This window comes from Asterias amurensis, chromosome 15, assembly GCF_032118995.1.
Source record: "Asterias amurensis chromosome 15, ASM3211899v1".
NCBI lineage: Eukaryota > Metazoa > Echinodermata > Asteroidea > Forcipulatida > Asteriidae > Asterias > Asterias amurensis.
Window position 1 is genome coordinate 16,913,261 of NC_092662.1, and position 14,662 is coordinate 16,927,922.

General features: G+C 37.2%; 1 protein-coding gene across 7 annotated transcripts in view; it reads right to left on the reverse strand.

Moving 5' to 3' along the window:
- LOC139948016 (potassium channel subfamily T member 2-like) overlaps window positions 1-14,172 on the reverse strand; it is an 87,840-nt gene extending 73,668 nt beyond the window's left edge. For all 7 annotated transcript variants that reach the window (XM_071945982.1, XM_071945979.1, XM_071945978.1 and 4 more), the window contains exon 1: window positions 13,975-14,172. In XM_071945982.1, coding sequence (XP_071802083.1) covers window positions 13,975-14,078 — 104 coding nt within the window. In that variant the 5' untranslated portion in view covers window positions 14,079-14,172. The remainder of the gene's footprint in view (window positions 1-13,974) is intronic.
- Between the last annotated feature and the right edge of the window lie 490 nt (window positions 14,173-14,662).

The following is a 14,662-nucleotide window of genomic DNA, read 5'->3' on the forward strand; positions in this document are numbered from 1 at the left end:
TACACTGGTCAAGTGGGATTCTTAAATCTTGTGTAACAATTTCCAAATATTTTCAAGCACTACAAAAAAAACTGAACAAGTTCTGAGAGGTGCCCCTTTCTTCATATCGAAAGTTGATACATAAAATATAAGACTGATGTTTTCTTCCATTTTGGCTGTGTACAAATCATGCCTGCAGAAGTCCAGGCTCTGTAGTTCTTTTTTAAACATGTGATGACACAAGCTCCATCGTCAAAGGGTTGGTGTGAGACTTCCTTCCTGAGCACTTGAGCAATTTGATTCCCATTCCTTTCAACCCATCATCTCCTAATTTCTGTGAGGCCACGTGGAAATAAACGGAAAGGTTTTTCCCAATGAAACTATTAGCTATCACCACAAAAAAAATAACCCACTAATTTTTAAAGTAATTTTTTTTGGGTCGACTTAATTGCGAATTGCTGTCGATTATCAGGGACAATGCGTAGGCTTAAACTATCCTGTGTACATGAACAGGTAGATAATTTGAGCGATGGAATTTTTTAGAGATGCAATACGGGGGCGGGGGGTGGGAGGGGACCACTTCTCTTAAAATGTCAGCCTTGATAACCTTCCATAAACAAACCAGCCCTGGGATGCAGTTCCAGAATACAAATGAAAGTAGTTTTGTTAATACTTGAGGTTTGAGATGCATCTGCCTATGCGGCTGGGGAATACAGGACTTCAACCCACAATCATACATCATATACACCTGCAAGGTTAGAGCTGAAGTCACAAAATGGTACTCAAGTATCTGCCTTTTAAACAAGACAGGTCTTCATAAAATGTCATGTGAGAGAAAATGAATAAGTGCTATAAATCTACAAGGCATGGGGTTCACATTTTATTTAGATTCTTAGTTCTTCCAAGTACGGAGTGACTTTTATCTTTTATGAAAACTCATCATGGATGTCAATTATGCTCAAGTGCCTACTTGCTTATTGTCCCATGTGTCAGGATGTTTGCAGAAGTTTCTCCACCCCCCCCCCTCCCCCATCTCCAGAACAAATTGCCAATGTCTCCTGAAACACAACTTGACATTGCTTCCTTCCGATCACATCTCAAAACGTACGTTTTCAATCAGCAATAAAATCAACTCTACTGAGGTCTCAGCACAATGAAAAAAATCTGTAGATAACAGAGTTTTAAAAATCTTATTATGTGCTTCTTTGGACACTCCAAACAAAGATAATGACAAAATAGGGAAATCGCCATTATAGGGCTAGATAGTTCAGTTGATAGAGTGGGAGCTCATCAATGTGGAGGTCGTTGGTTCGAGTCTCACTCTAGTCAATTTTTTTTTGTTCAACCCAAAATCATTTTGAAAATATTCCAACATATTTCACCTTGTAGTGCAGCGTAACAGCATGTACTGATAGATGTATACTGTTTGTCGAAAGGACATGCAAACAAACTCCAGGAATCCCTCGGGAATACCAGAATCAAGAAATTTCCATATTTGCATTCCTTTGGGAGGGTCCTTCTGTCATACATTTACATGTATGCACGTCACATTGCATTTAGCATAATTCTCCCTGGTATGCCAGAGATTTGAAGGCATAGGCCGACTGACTACATGCACGTTTCTCATGTCAATATGTAAGATGTTGTTTCGAAATTCAAAGACTTTTGGACAATAAGACAGTTAAAACTGTTTGTTTTGGTTCATTTATTACCGCAGGGCACTTTTTAGGCCTGACATGCAAACTGATTTTTGCAAAATTATTTGTGCATACACGTACGTAAGAAGCCCGACAAAGGAAATACGACCAAAACTTTAGCACAAATATTTTAGCAAGAACAGTTTCACCTACATTTCAAGTTATGTTATTTATTCATCTGTTATAAACCGCATCTTCATTATCTGCTGGTAGGCCTTTATCAGGTATCTTTCTGTAATCATAAGTCTTACACACAACATTGCAGTGCGTGAAGAATCTATAAATATTTGATCTTCTTTAAGAATGTTCTTGAATCTGACTGGAGTATAAGTTAAGGTTCGTCTGAAGACATACAGATGGAAAGTACGTTTGAAATCCAATTACTTTGCTACACTCCATGAGGTAATAATTAATAATGGTCGGACTATGATTTTATCTTCATGTGCATTTTCCAATCACAGCAAGGTCATTGATGCAGCCATGCTCGTTATATACAAAACATATTGCGCATTGAAATAAGTAATGTTGTTTAAAGTATCAAGTAATGTATACATTTAAACATATTTTTTAGGTTGGGAGGGGAGGGTAGGGGGGATCAGTGAAGTGGGCCTACATGTTCATCAAATCCTCCCATTGTTGACCTTTCGGGACAGTTTGTTTATGAGTATTGAAGAATGCTACAAAATGAAGCTGATGACCTGCCATCATTTTACTTTCTTATACTTTCTCTCCTTTGCATGAGAAGTAACTAATTTGCAAATTTTGTTATAATTGTTTTAATTTAAATTGTAGCCTTGGAAAAAAGCTATGTGAGGGTTAAAATTGTGAGGTACTTCATAAATAGGAATTTTATTTATTTTTGTTCACAACAATGATTGCTCACATGACTCACAAGTACATGTACTTGATCTAAGACAATGCTTTTCTTGGAAAGACGCCTTCTAAGTTATCTTTCCCCTTCTCAAATATCAGATGAAGTAGAGCCATGTCACAGATGGCATCCATCCGTACAGGCATCACCCATGTATGAAATGACCAACATTTACCTATAAATTGTGGACCCAACTGTAATCACGGACCTTTGCTAGTTGTAAGTGCAGAGGCTGCCTGCTGCAGGATGTCTGCAGACTAACTAATGATCGACCTCATTGATTATTAGGGATACGGACATGTAGGATGGGCCTTATAATGCACTGAAGATGCATTCAAGACACGTACAAAAAATTATTGCTTTTTACATCTTGCTAGTAGTATGAAGGGTGATTCAATATTGAGATATTATTTTAAGGTAAAACATTGGGGGGAAAAAAATGATTACGTGTATAAAAAAAAAAAAAAACAAGGAAACAATGGTAGCTATCTAAAAATATTCTAGATTTGTTGTGGACTTACTAATGATTGACCTCAACCATCATTGGGCATAGTATGGGCCTCAGAATACATGTACTCTGAAGATGCATTCAAGACACGTACAAGCAGCACAAATCAATGCCTTTACATCTTGCTAATATTATGAAGGGCAATTCAAGATTGAGATATCATTTTAAAATAAAACATCGGACTTCAGAAGAAAAAAAAGGGATTTCTTTAAAAAAGAAAAGAAACAAGTACTGCTTGTTCTACATTTTTTGTGTAAAAATTGTGTACAAAATTATTTTTGACTTTTGTGATTTGCAAAATATTTCAATATCAATTTATCTGAATTTATCTGAAATGGGAGACTTTAAATTTTGAAATAATAATGTTCATTTTATAAGCAATCATTTATTTGATAACATTAATGTCAAAATAATAACTAATAACCAGATAACTATTTGGAAATGGATGTTGAAAAAAGCCCACAACGTATGCATTCCCATCACTTTCACTTTCAAACAAATTCAATGAAAATATCCCATTTTGCGATAGCTCACAGGTTGGAAATACCTCAGCGGAAGACATAATGCAATAAAACCACACGCAGCAAGTGTATTTCAAGTAAAACGATTTTGATGGAGGTGCGCTTAATCTAGAAAGACAAGGATCAAAGACAACTGCACTATGTCCATCCCCGCAGTCTGGTAGTATGCAAGACTTCCTCTCGATGCATCATATTATATGCAAACACCACCTCAGGGCATGAATCGACCACCAAGATGCGACGAGGAAGAACTAAGATGCAACTCAAGCATGAGCAAAATCGGATAACATCTTCACAGGCATTTTAGCAAGTTTATAAATGTACGTACAAAAATACACGCAAGTGAAAAGATGCGGATAAAACAAATCTTACAAATGAAATAAAGATGTATTTTTCAGCACTCTTCTAAATGCCATTTACTACTTTTGTACAAGATAAACCCAGGAGAGGTAAAACAAGTACTTTGTATGCGTGTAAACGTAAACTAAGTGTAAAAGCATTGAAATAATCACACAAAAAGGTCATAAAATGAAGAATATTTAAGTCACCTGGAACTATAATTTTTTTTCTTTCAAACATAAGAGTATATGCTTACGAACAATAAAACCATTGTTTGTCCCAAATTTATATATATGTTTAAAAAATATATAAAGTTGTTTGGGGGGCTGACTCCGCCTACCCCTTTTGTGACGTCAATCGAGGCAGACTTTGCCTGCAATGCGTATAGTAAACACACGTGCAAAGTACATGTACGTCCAAGTCGTGAGTTGGTACATTTCAAAAAGTGTTTTTCTGTGTTTAGCAGCAATACACCCGGTCGGCATTGCTGGAAAAAAAAAATTTTTTTTTTTTTTGAAACGTACAATATCACGATTTGGTCCGTACATGTACTTTGCAATTGTGTTTACTCTATGCATTAAACGCAAAGTCTGCCTCGATTGACGTCACAAACAGTGCCCTCTCGGGTCGGGGTCTACTCTTAAATTTGTAAATAACATAAGAACTGATTTTTTTAAACCTTAGTTAACTGTTTATTCACATTCCACTCATCAAAACACATATATTAGTGACAAAAGCTTTATTTTGAAAAAAATACCACTTCCAGGTGACTTTAAGTTCTGAGTATGACTGGGTATTGAGGCACAGACATCCCTTCCCTCATGTGATGCCCCTGGACAAGAAGAAGTCTGATGATGTACAATGGAGGCAACAACACTACCACTCAGCATGTAATATTATACCATAACAACAACTGCGGCTGTATTACTTAAGTGCATCTTAGGGCAGGCAGTCACTTCAAGAACATGGCAAAAAGAGTCTTAGTAATATTTGTGTACTGTATTACCCTGTGGTCCAAGATTGTAAAGGGCCTATCCAACTGATGTGTGTTAGCATTAGTTGAAATAAAACACTTGAAGAACTCTTACTGACAGAAACCTAATCTGATATACTACACTACGGGGTGGGCATCCTTCACAATCAAGTCAGGCGCACAAGTGTTTCCGTTTTATATTTCCAATTTCAGTCTCACGTGGTCGTTCCTTCGACACAGCAAACCAATGAACTTTCATCTCTTACCACTTCTGGGATAAGACAATTTTATACAATGCTATGATTTATGAATATGTGAAGCTGATGACAAGAGTATGTTACTGGATTTGTTTTGTTCCGGTAAGTGGAAAGTTAAGGAAATTTAGACCCTTGCTTTGTTATTGCCATCACATTTCACAATGCTCCTTGCAAGGAGGAAATTCCATGAATTATTCGGATGCACAAGCTAGAGTACATGTTTCTGGCAAATAGGCACAAATAAAGGCGCATTTATTTATTCATTTTTTAAATTAAAGATCAATATACAAAATTAAAATAATAAAACCATAATAATCAAGATTTCACAGTAGAGCAATATGGGTTATTTCAATAAGGGCGGTGAAATGGAATGTCCCAGATGATTTATCACAACATTTTACTCAAACTCGAACTCAGAGTCCCAATTTGTTTTACAGGTAAGCTTTAAGATTTTAAAAGTTACACAACTCAAAAAGATGACTTCAGAAACTAATATCTACCGCGTAAGACAAACACCACAGAAAAACTTCTCAAGTCAAACCTCGCACTATAATAGAAGTGTGATGTACAGGTACATGTAGATGTCAAAGATCATACTCGTATTTGTTAGACTAATGCATTTCCAACACACATGAACCCATTTACTATTCCCCAATGTGCCCAATAGTCTTTAAATATTCATAACATAACAATTTTATCAAGAGTACAACTGCCTCCCTGAACACAAATTAGTGAGAAACTACACACTAGAGAATGTCATTACAATAATTCATTCCCAGTAATTACCATATTTATAATTCTCCCGCTTCGTATTTGCGCCCCAAGAGGGTAATTAAGTCATTTATTTTGAAGACCACATGTACCTCTGACAAGAAAGGTAATCATAACAATCACATTACGCATGCAGCTATAGGTAAAGGTGTGGAGCAAGGCTCTTTGGTGTAGGGCCTAGGGCCTAGTCATAACAAGAGCAGAATAGTTGAAACATTGAGACCAATTATAGAACTCACTCCACATTGGCAGTGAAGATAATAACGAGAAGTTCAGTTGATCCACTAAGCGAAAGTACATTGTAGGTCCCGGCCAATTTCCTACTGTCCACCTTACACAGTTCTTTTCAGACTAAGAAGTCTCTTGAATTCTACTCCCCGGCAGAAAATGATTGGCAAGACAAGTTATGAAAGAACAAATCTACAACATTTCTCATAAATGTTTGATCTTGTGACTTTGATGCAGCCCGCCTGACATAGTCTCCAGCTCTCCCCTAGCTGAATCAAATGTCATAATCATTGAATTAATAGCCACTGAACTACAAGGTGCACTTCAGTTTCCTGGCCAGTTACGAATCCATGATCCTACAAAATATCGGAAGCACAAAAGTACAAGTGCAAAAGTCAAGTACAGCATCAGTACAGGGACATGCCAAGCTTATTTACAAAAGCCTCACAATCTTCCAAGAACATAATTTCGTTCTTTCCTTTCCTCGAATGAGATATAAAATGAAAAGTACGGTCCATAAAAGATGACCTCTTTGACTGCCACCATGGTGGACTTTTTATTGTATACCATAAAACACACGAGTGCTATGAAATAATTACACTGCATAGAGTGGTGCTGTAATAAATGCAGGGTAAAAGGGGTGTTGTCTGTTATGTTAAAATGTTTTCCATTAGTCTATAGCTTATTGGGGTCAGTAAAAAACCTAGTAAATTCCCCATGCTCTTCAAAAAATGAAATGCCTAGTTACTTAGCTTAATGGAGGTTGTATAAAGAGATCAATTCACTCTCATTAAAAGTTAGGAGATGGAAACTAAAATATTTATAATTAAGTCCAGCCTCTAACTACTTGTTTATTTGTTAATTACTCTTACATTTTTTAGTAGTATGCTTTTAACTTTTCCTGATGAAGTGGAAGAGGGTGGGTAAGAGAGGGACCTGGCTTCCGAAGGGAGGAAGATGTAGTGGCAATAGTAATGGCTGTACTTCGCAACAAACCCCAAAGGTCTTATAAATTAACCTAATAGAAAGATGAGGGACCAAAATATGCAAATTGAATCTTCAGGATGGGTGGTCATGCATGCAATCCAGGTACCAGTTGCAACCTCCTACGCCCCTGGCAAATGGTTACTTGGGATTCGCCCCACAAATTCTCAAATATTGCGTTTAACCACAAGGGAAAGTTTTCAATTATCTAGGGTTGAACAAAGAATAATTGACTGGGGCAGGATTTGAACCAACAACCTGCCAGCATTCTACCAACTATCTTATCTATAGCTCTATGTCGGTGGTCTCCCTATTTTGTCAAAACCTTTGTTCAGGGGTGCCAGTCAGAAGCCGGAGGTTTTTGGTTCAAATCCCACTCTAGTAAATTTTTCTTTGTTCACCCCCAAATTATGAAGAAAAAAATTCACCAGCACCTTTAAACTTTTCTAGATTGCAGGATTGCAGGTGTTGAGGGAGGAGACAAGGTCTTTGTACAGACTGGCCTTTACCCTTTAATTGAAAAGGATTTCAAATGATAAAACATCAAGGACTATTGCCTAGATTTATCCGTATAAGATTAAATAGATTAAGTGCACAAGTAAGTACGAGTGCTTGGTGACATTATTATAATAGACAGCCTATCGATTCAACCATCTTACCAGCACTCCAAACGCTCTAGATAATATTCACACAAACTCCTTTTGTACTCAAGAAAAAATTGGTACTGGCTCTTCAGGATTCCATATGAAGTCTGAAGGATCATGATAAAAAGATCGGTATTACGTGAGGCGTTAGTGGCTTGTCACTGTCATTTTCCCTTTTGTTTTAACAACCTGTTCAGGGCTTGAATTTAGGGGCAGAAATCAACAAGACGGGGGCTCGTTGTTTACAACTGTTACTAGACCAAGACCTGTTACAAAAACCAGAATCACAATCACAATACAAAATACACTATCACATTGATAGTGTCGCAATTAAGCTAATATAATTGTGATATACCCCAAGAAACAATTTATTTCACTTGGGTGATACTTTTTATGGGTAATACAGAACTATAAAAGATTATGCTCTACCTGATTCCGAAGACATTGTTTTGAAAAATTAAAAAATATTACTATTTTATTCCTTAACATACCGTTGCATAAGAGCTGTGCATGACATTCTGTCTAGTAAGGACTAAGGTCATTTATAAGTGTAATTTACATGATTTCATAAAAATGCTTATGTCATACTTTGTAATATGAAATTTCAACTAATGACCTTACAGAGCACTGAGCCGATGATTATTGGGTCACTTTATAAGATGTTTGCCTCCAGACATTATACATCCTTGGAAGGGTCAGTTACTAAGTGGACTGGAGAGGTTGAGATTAGCAAAGCTAAGTTGAGTCTCTGAAACACATAGCCCAAAATTGATTTATTATGTTGAATATCATGCACAAAGATGCACACTTAAGGCCATCATGTACATCACTTTAGGCTTTTATGCATCAAATAAATTCAATAACAGATTTACAGGAAGAACAGTGCCTCGCCCTCCCTGCCTGAGGGGGAGGGAGGTCTAGGTTTTCTCTCGCTCTGCATTTTTCCCATCTTTACCACCGTGGACGCCCCTTGACATGCTTGATCACTACGCCGCCACTGGGCTACAAGAAGGTACATGTATCCCTAGAGTAAGGTATCATGATCAGCAACCGATCAATATGTGTTACTCCAGCTGTTTAATTTGCGTGTTCAGACCTCTAGTTCTTGAACATCCTTGGTAGATTACATCCTGTTTGTTTAGTTTGTCTCGTCTGGATCTTAACTTGCCGCTTTAGATAAAGACAGGGAGTACTCAGACACAAATTTTGATGATGGAAACTTATTTCAACCGTCCTCTGTCTGGACTGCACGACCAGAAACATTTTGCTGATATAAATTAACACACCAAATCTTATTAGGAAACCGTTTGAAAAATATGTACTCACAACAAGATACAATATGTCATTGTGGTGAAGACCAAACGAAAATGTATTCTTAAGGAATTAGCTTGTCATTTTCCCCCAACATAGTGAACATTTTGTTCCGGTTGGCAGATTTGTCCAAACAATTTGATTGAGTTAGGTCTACATGTACATGTACATCCACTGAGGATGCCCATTTTCCACTGATGGAAGAAAATACTGACCTAGATCCTACTCAGAGACTACACCAACACCTCCTCCGATAAAATATTACCTCAAGAACCCAAAGATTTGTTACAAGGAGAAGCAAATATAAACATGAACAAACACCGTGTGGGAAGATTGACTCTGCATTATTATAAAACCCTGAGAGATGTGCATTTAAAAATTCAAGTCACTCGATATATATAGTGGGTATTAACATGGGAATAACAAGTTGATATACCCTTTTTTAAATATAGCTAGAATCAACAATCATCCTTGCCATGTTTCTAAAACAGATCTTATATTGGCCTGTCATGTAGGACTGACGTAAAAGGCAGGATACCTTAGGTGAATACTCAAAAGAGTTGACCATAAAAACTTACTTGGTAAAAAGCACTGGGGAGGTGTTATTATAACATTTTTACAACTCCCCTTAAAATTATGAAGCAATATATAGTTTTGGAGAAAGGAGTCATTTTCAATGACCAACAAATTCTGAGAACATGCATCTGAAAGCACACATGCTACAAGGGTGTAACAAGGGTGTGTTTTTTTTCCAGTTATTTTGTTGCATTTTCTATGACCAAGGGAGCCAAAAAATTTCACCGTTTAAAAAAATGTTTCATGCATGTATTAGGAGACTCCAAGTGATGATGCTGGGCTTCGAAAATGACCAACAGGATACCAGGCCTTAAAGGAAAACAACTTCATGTAAAAATCGTACAACAATATACTCATCCATGAAAATATTGAAACATGGGGAGGACTTGTGGCTGATACACAATCACCACAAACCCACCAAAGATAATTGCATTGATATCTGATCCAAGTTGAAAGCCAATTAGTAGACCAATGTTCAAGGCCTGTGTAATAAAATATACATAGTGCCCCAGATTCAAGAACCTAATGACTACAGGAGAAAGAGTTTGTGAGCAAGGAAAGATGACTAGAGGAGAAAGAGTTTGTGAGCAAGGAAAGATCTCACCATGAGTCCACCACAAGGGAATTAATATCCAGCATTTAGCCTGATTAGAATTCTGATCTTGTAGGAGATATGCACAATATATTTAATATGAGTATGATAATTATGGGCTACAGTGCTGTGGCAGTCCTGGAGGAATAAATTGATTTATTTTTACCTCATTAAAAAGAACAAGTTCTGAGAAAAGAATACTCCCATATGGAACATTGGCAGGGCTAGAAAAAGATTTTGAACACCTGGAAATTGATGTTGCTTAGTTCTATTTTATTCATTCATTCATTCATTCATTCATTCATTTATATTAAAAAATAAATAATTATTCTGCAAGTAGAGTGACCTGCACATGTTTATATTTTAGGGCTTTTCCTGGCAGGCATGCTTTATCCTGCTCATTTCTGCTTTAAAAAAAGCAAGTCTATAAAATTGGACCCAGATTATGCAAGTTTAAGTTACTAACTGTGTCAGTCAATAACTCTCAGTACACATGTACTGTAAAAAGTGGAGCATCCACATAATTACAGAAATATTGAGCCAAGAACATGATATTTTCTTCAGTTTCCTACAGTGAACTTTTTGCATGAAACAATCAACAGATATTTTACAAAATGAGAGGATTTTTTTTCAAAAACCTTGAATTACAAACATGAACCTATTTTAATGACAAACATTTTACAGCAAATATAAAACAACATGTACATGTAGGATGAAAAGAATGGATGCATTTAGCCATTAACACCAGATGTCATGGCTCAACACAGAGAGTCACCATCATCCATTTATTATACATGCACATGTTAAAAATATGCTGCTGTGTGTGAGTACAGCGCACTATTGCAATAGGTTCAGACAAATGCATTTTCAAACGAATCTCTCGACCTACCAATTAATCTACGATATTCGTTGATTATTACACACACAGAACATTGAAATTTGATTGGTACATAGAACACAATCAAGATCCTTTATTGTTGCCACGTATTGTATACTGCCACGGCGCTCAAAACAAATTAACATCAGAGTCAATAGATAATTACACATGTAGGTCAGTCTGAATTTCCAACAGCGTTGTTTCCAAAAATAAAAACTAGCCATTTCCCACACAGTTTTCATTATGAGGCAAGGTTGTGCCATGGTATAGTGCAGGTCTAGTGTCATTAAGTCCCTAATGTTGTTTAGAATTGGGGGGTTTTCAAAGTAGGCCCTTAGTCTTGGTTCCAAGACCATTGGTGTTGCGCGGTCACACACAATCAACGTTCCGATCTATGCACGGCAAAACCTGTACACGCATTGTAATGACCGAACGCTAGCGGGCGCTCTGTTTCTCTGATTTTTCGGATCACTCTCACCATGATCTCACCATGCCGAAAAACAATAAAAAAGTTAAGACCCGTCGTCGCAAATATTCTAGACCATGGTGAGATCATAATCAGAGAAACAGAGCGCCCGCTAGCGTTCGGTTATTACAAAGCGTGTACAGTTTTTGCCGTGCAGAGATCGGAATGTTGATCGTGTGTGACCGCGCAACACTAATGGTCTTGGAACAAGACTAGTAGGCCCTAGGCTATAGTGTGGATGATTTGTTGTCTTTTTGTGTTTATTGTGAGGAAAAAGGCAAGGTCTATATCAATGCAGTAGGGCGCCTATCATGTGTGAATTAAATAAACAAATATTTGATGCATTTTGTTTGTTAATTGTCACAGAATATGGTCACAATGTGTGGACACTGGCTTTACCGTTTTCACCAGGCGAGGCCAATACTCCACGTTGTGATTATATTCTGTGACTTGCACTCAAATACTTCCAAAATTTTGTAGTATTTCCTCTTCAATGCTGAAGTAGTAATCTCAAAGCTAGGCAGTCTCTTTTATAAATGCATTAAAATAAAACTCACATGTCCTGGGGTGACTGACTAGAATAAATGAAAATAGCAGTGGATAAAGAATGCATCCTCACACTAAATACAAATGATATATCAAGTGGACCTACAGGCAGATATTAAAAATGTTATTTGTCGCCAGGAACAAATGAGCCTTTATTAGTACAACAGACTCAATCATTACAGGCGCCTGGATCCTTCACACGTACACATCTGTCGCTTGACAGGCCATGGCAATATTTTACAGAATATTTCTTGGCGTTTGGGATGAATGCTTTTTTGAGGGGCAAGCCTGATGATGAATGTCTTTGTTTGAGCACCATTTTTTATTGCACACACAATGTCATGTCCCATTTGGACCATCTGTCAAGACAGGGCATCAAATCTAATTCCTCAAAATGATGGCATGACTTCAAATTCATGACCGAAGATGGGAAATTGTTTCATGGGATTGATTTTCACTGATATATTTCATGACAAGGTCATTTATCAGTAAGCTAAAACAGTTGCTGGTATTACATGTAACTTGCAACGACAGAAAAATGCAAAACATAACCTATAAAATAGTACCATTAAATGCTAGCACTGCATGTTTGCTGCATACATTCTATTCCTACACAAGAAAACCAAGATGTCTAAAGACATAATTTTAAGCAATTTATTTTTATATTTTTATAATGTTATTTTTCCAAAAGTAATTCTGTCTACGGGTAACCACGGAGGTGACGAGTACTGGGAGAGGTTGATGGTATAAAACACTGTGAGAAACGGCTCCCTCTGAAGTGCCATAGTTTTCGAGAAAGAAGTAATTTTCCACGAATTTGATTTCGTGACCTCAAGTTTAGAACTTGAGGTCTCAAAATCAACCATCTAAACGCACACAACTTCGTGTGACAAGGGTTATTTTTCTTTCATTATTATCTCCCAACTTCGTGACCGATTGAGCTCAAATTTTCACATGTTTGTAATGTTATATGTTGAGATACACCAACTGTGAAGGCTAATCTTTGACAATTAATCCATGGAGGTAGATGCATCTAATCATTCCATGGAGGTTCTACCTCCATGATTCTTCTATGCACATTTAAGAGAAACCACGGAGAAAGAACCTTCTACCTGAGGAAGGACGATACAACATTATTTGGGGAACTGGACTAGTGCAGTGCAGATCAGATTGGACCTGTTTGCCTCCATTTTTATTGTGTTTCTAGCCCTTTTGGTGTCATACGTACGTACCTCAACTCAGACTATGTACTAAATGTATGTATGTTAATCATTCTACGGAGGTTCTACCTCCATGAAAACATTCTATGCAAGTTTTTAGGGAAACCATGGAGGAAGATACTTCTACCTGAGGAAGGACGATACAACATTATTTGGGGAACTGGACTAGTGCAGTGCAGATCAGATTGACCTGTATGCCTCCATTTTTATTGTGTTTCAGAAAAGTTTCCGTATGGCGCCACCACTCTTTCATTCGATATGAAATAATATACTAGTATCTAATTTACCTCAATGAGAATGAGATAACACTTTTTGTAAAAATTAGTAAAAAAGTGGTGGCGCCTTACGGAAAGTTATCCAAAGAAGGTGTAAAGTAAATTTGTTTTCAGTTAAATATTACCAAAAATATTACCACAAACAGGCATAATTCTATACTATAGTATTAACTCATGCCATGCAACACGCAGCTTGCCTGCCTGCCGCAGGGTATCACGCGTTCACTGTATACGTTTTCAGAGCACAATTTTACAGTCGATACCAAAACTATAGATGACACAAGATGTAAACCCAAAATGTCACACAAAACTCGACAGAAATATCTTCTCAAATCTTACCTTCCGTCTTCTTCGCCATAATGTTCCCCAAGCACAAGGTCCCTGAAGCGATATCTTGGGGGTAGTGGGGGAACAATGTCGTATCCATCTGCCATTTCGGTCATTCGAAGTAAAGCCGTTCTACGGTATCACTGCCATGTTGAATTGAAAAAATTGACGTTTGGTTTGCACATAATCCAATATCTGTTGAGCTTATGGGATGTGTTTATCCATTGCGCGCATGCAAAGCAGTCTGATTGGACTTTAATTCATGTGAGAGGGCGCTATTACTCTTCATTCTTTGAGGAGACGTGTGAGCAGACGACAATTTATTTCGTCACCCCCTAAGTTGGTAAAAAAATATCTTGGGGGGGGGGGGTGGAAAATTCATAATTGCAAAAAAGGAGTTGATTTTTTAAGTGTTTTCCTGCCTACATTTTAATGGTTTAAAAAGGGCAGCAATTAAAATGTTAAGTACCAGTAGAAAAAAGCTCCATTTATGTTTTAACATGACTTTTTATTCAAATTAAACTCATAAGCCTTTTTGAGGTATGGTGGACACAATGCTACAACACTGTAAAGTTGTGGTAAATTTGTGCGTATTGACCATAGAAATAGAACGTTTGTTATTCAGTGAAGTGCGCATTTTTGGGCGACGCGGCGTTTACACGTAAACCTAATGACCACCAACATGGTGAGTGTGGCATCA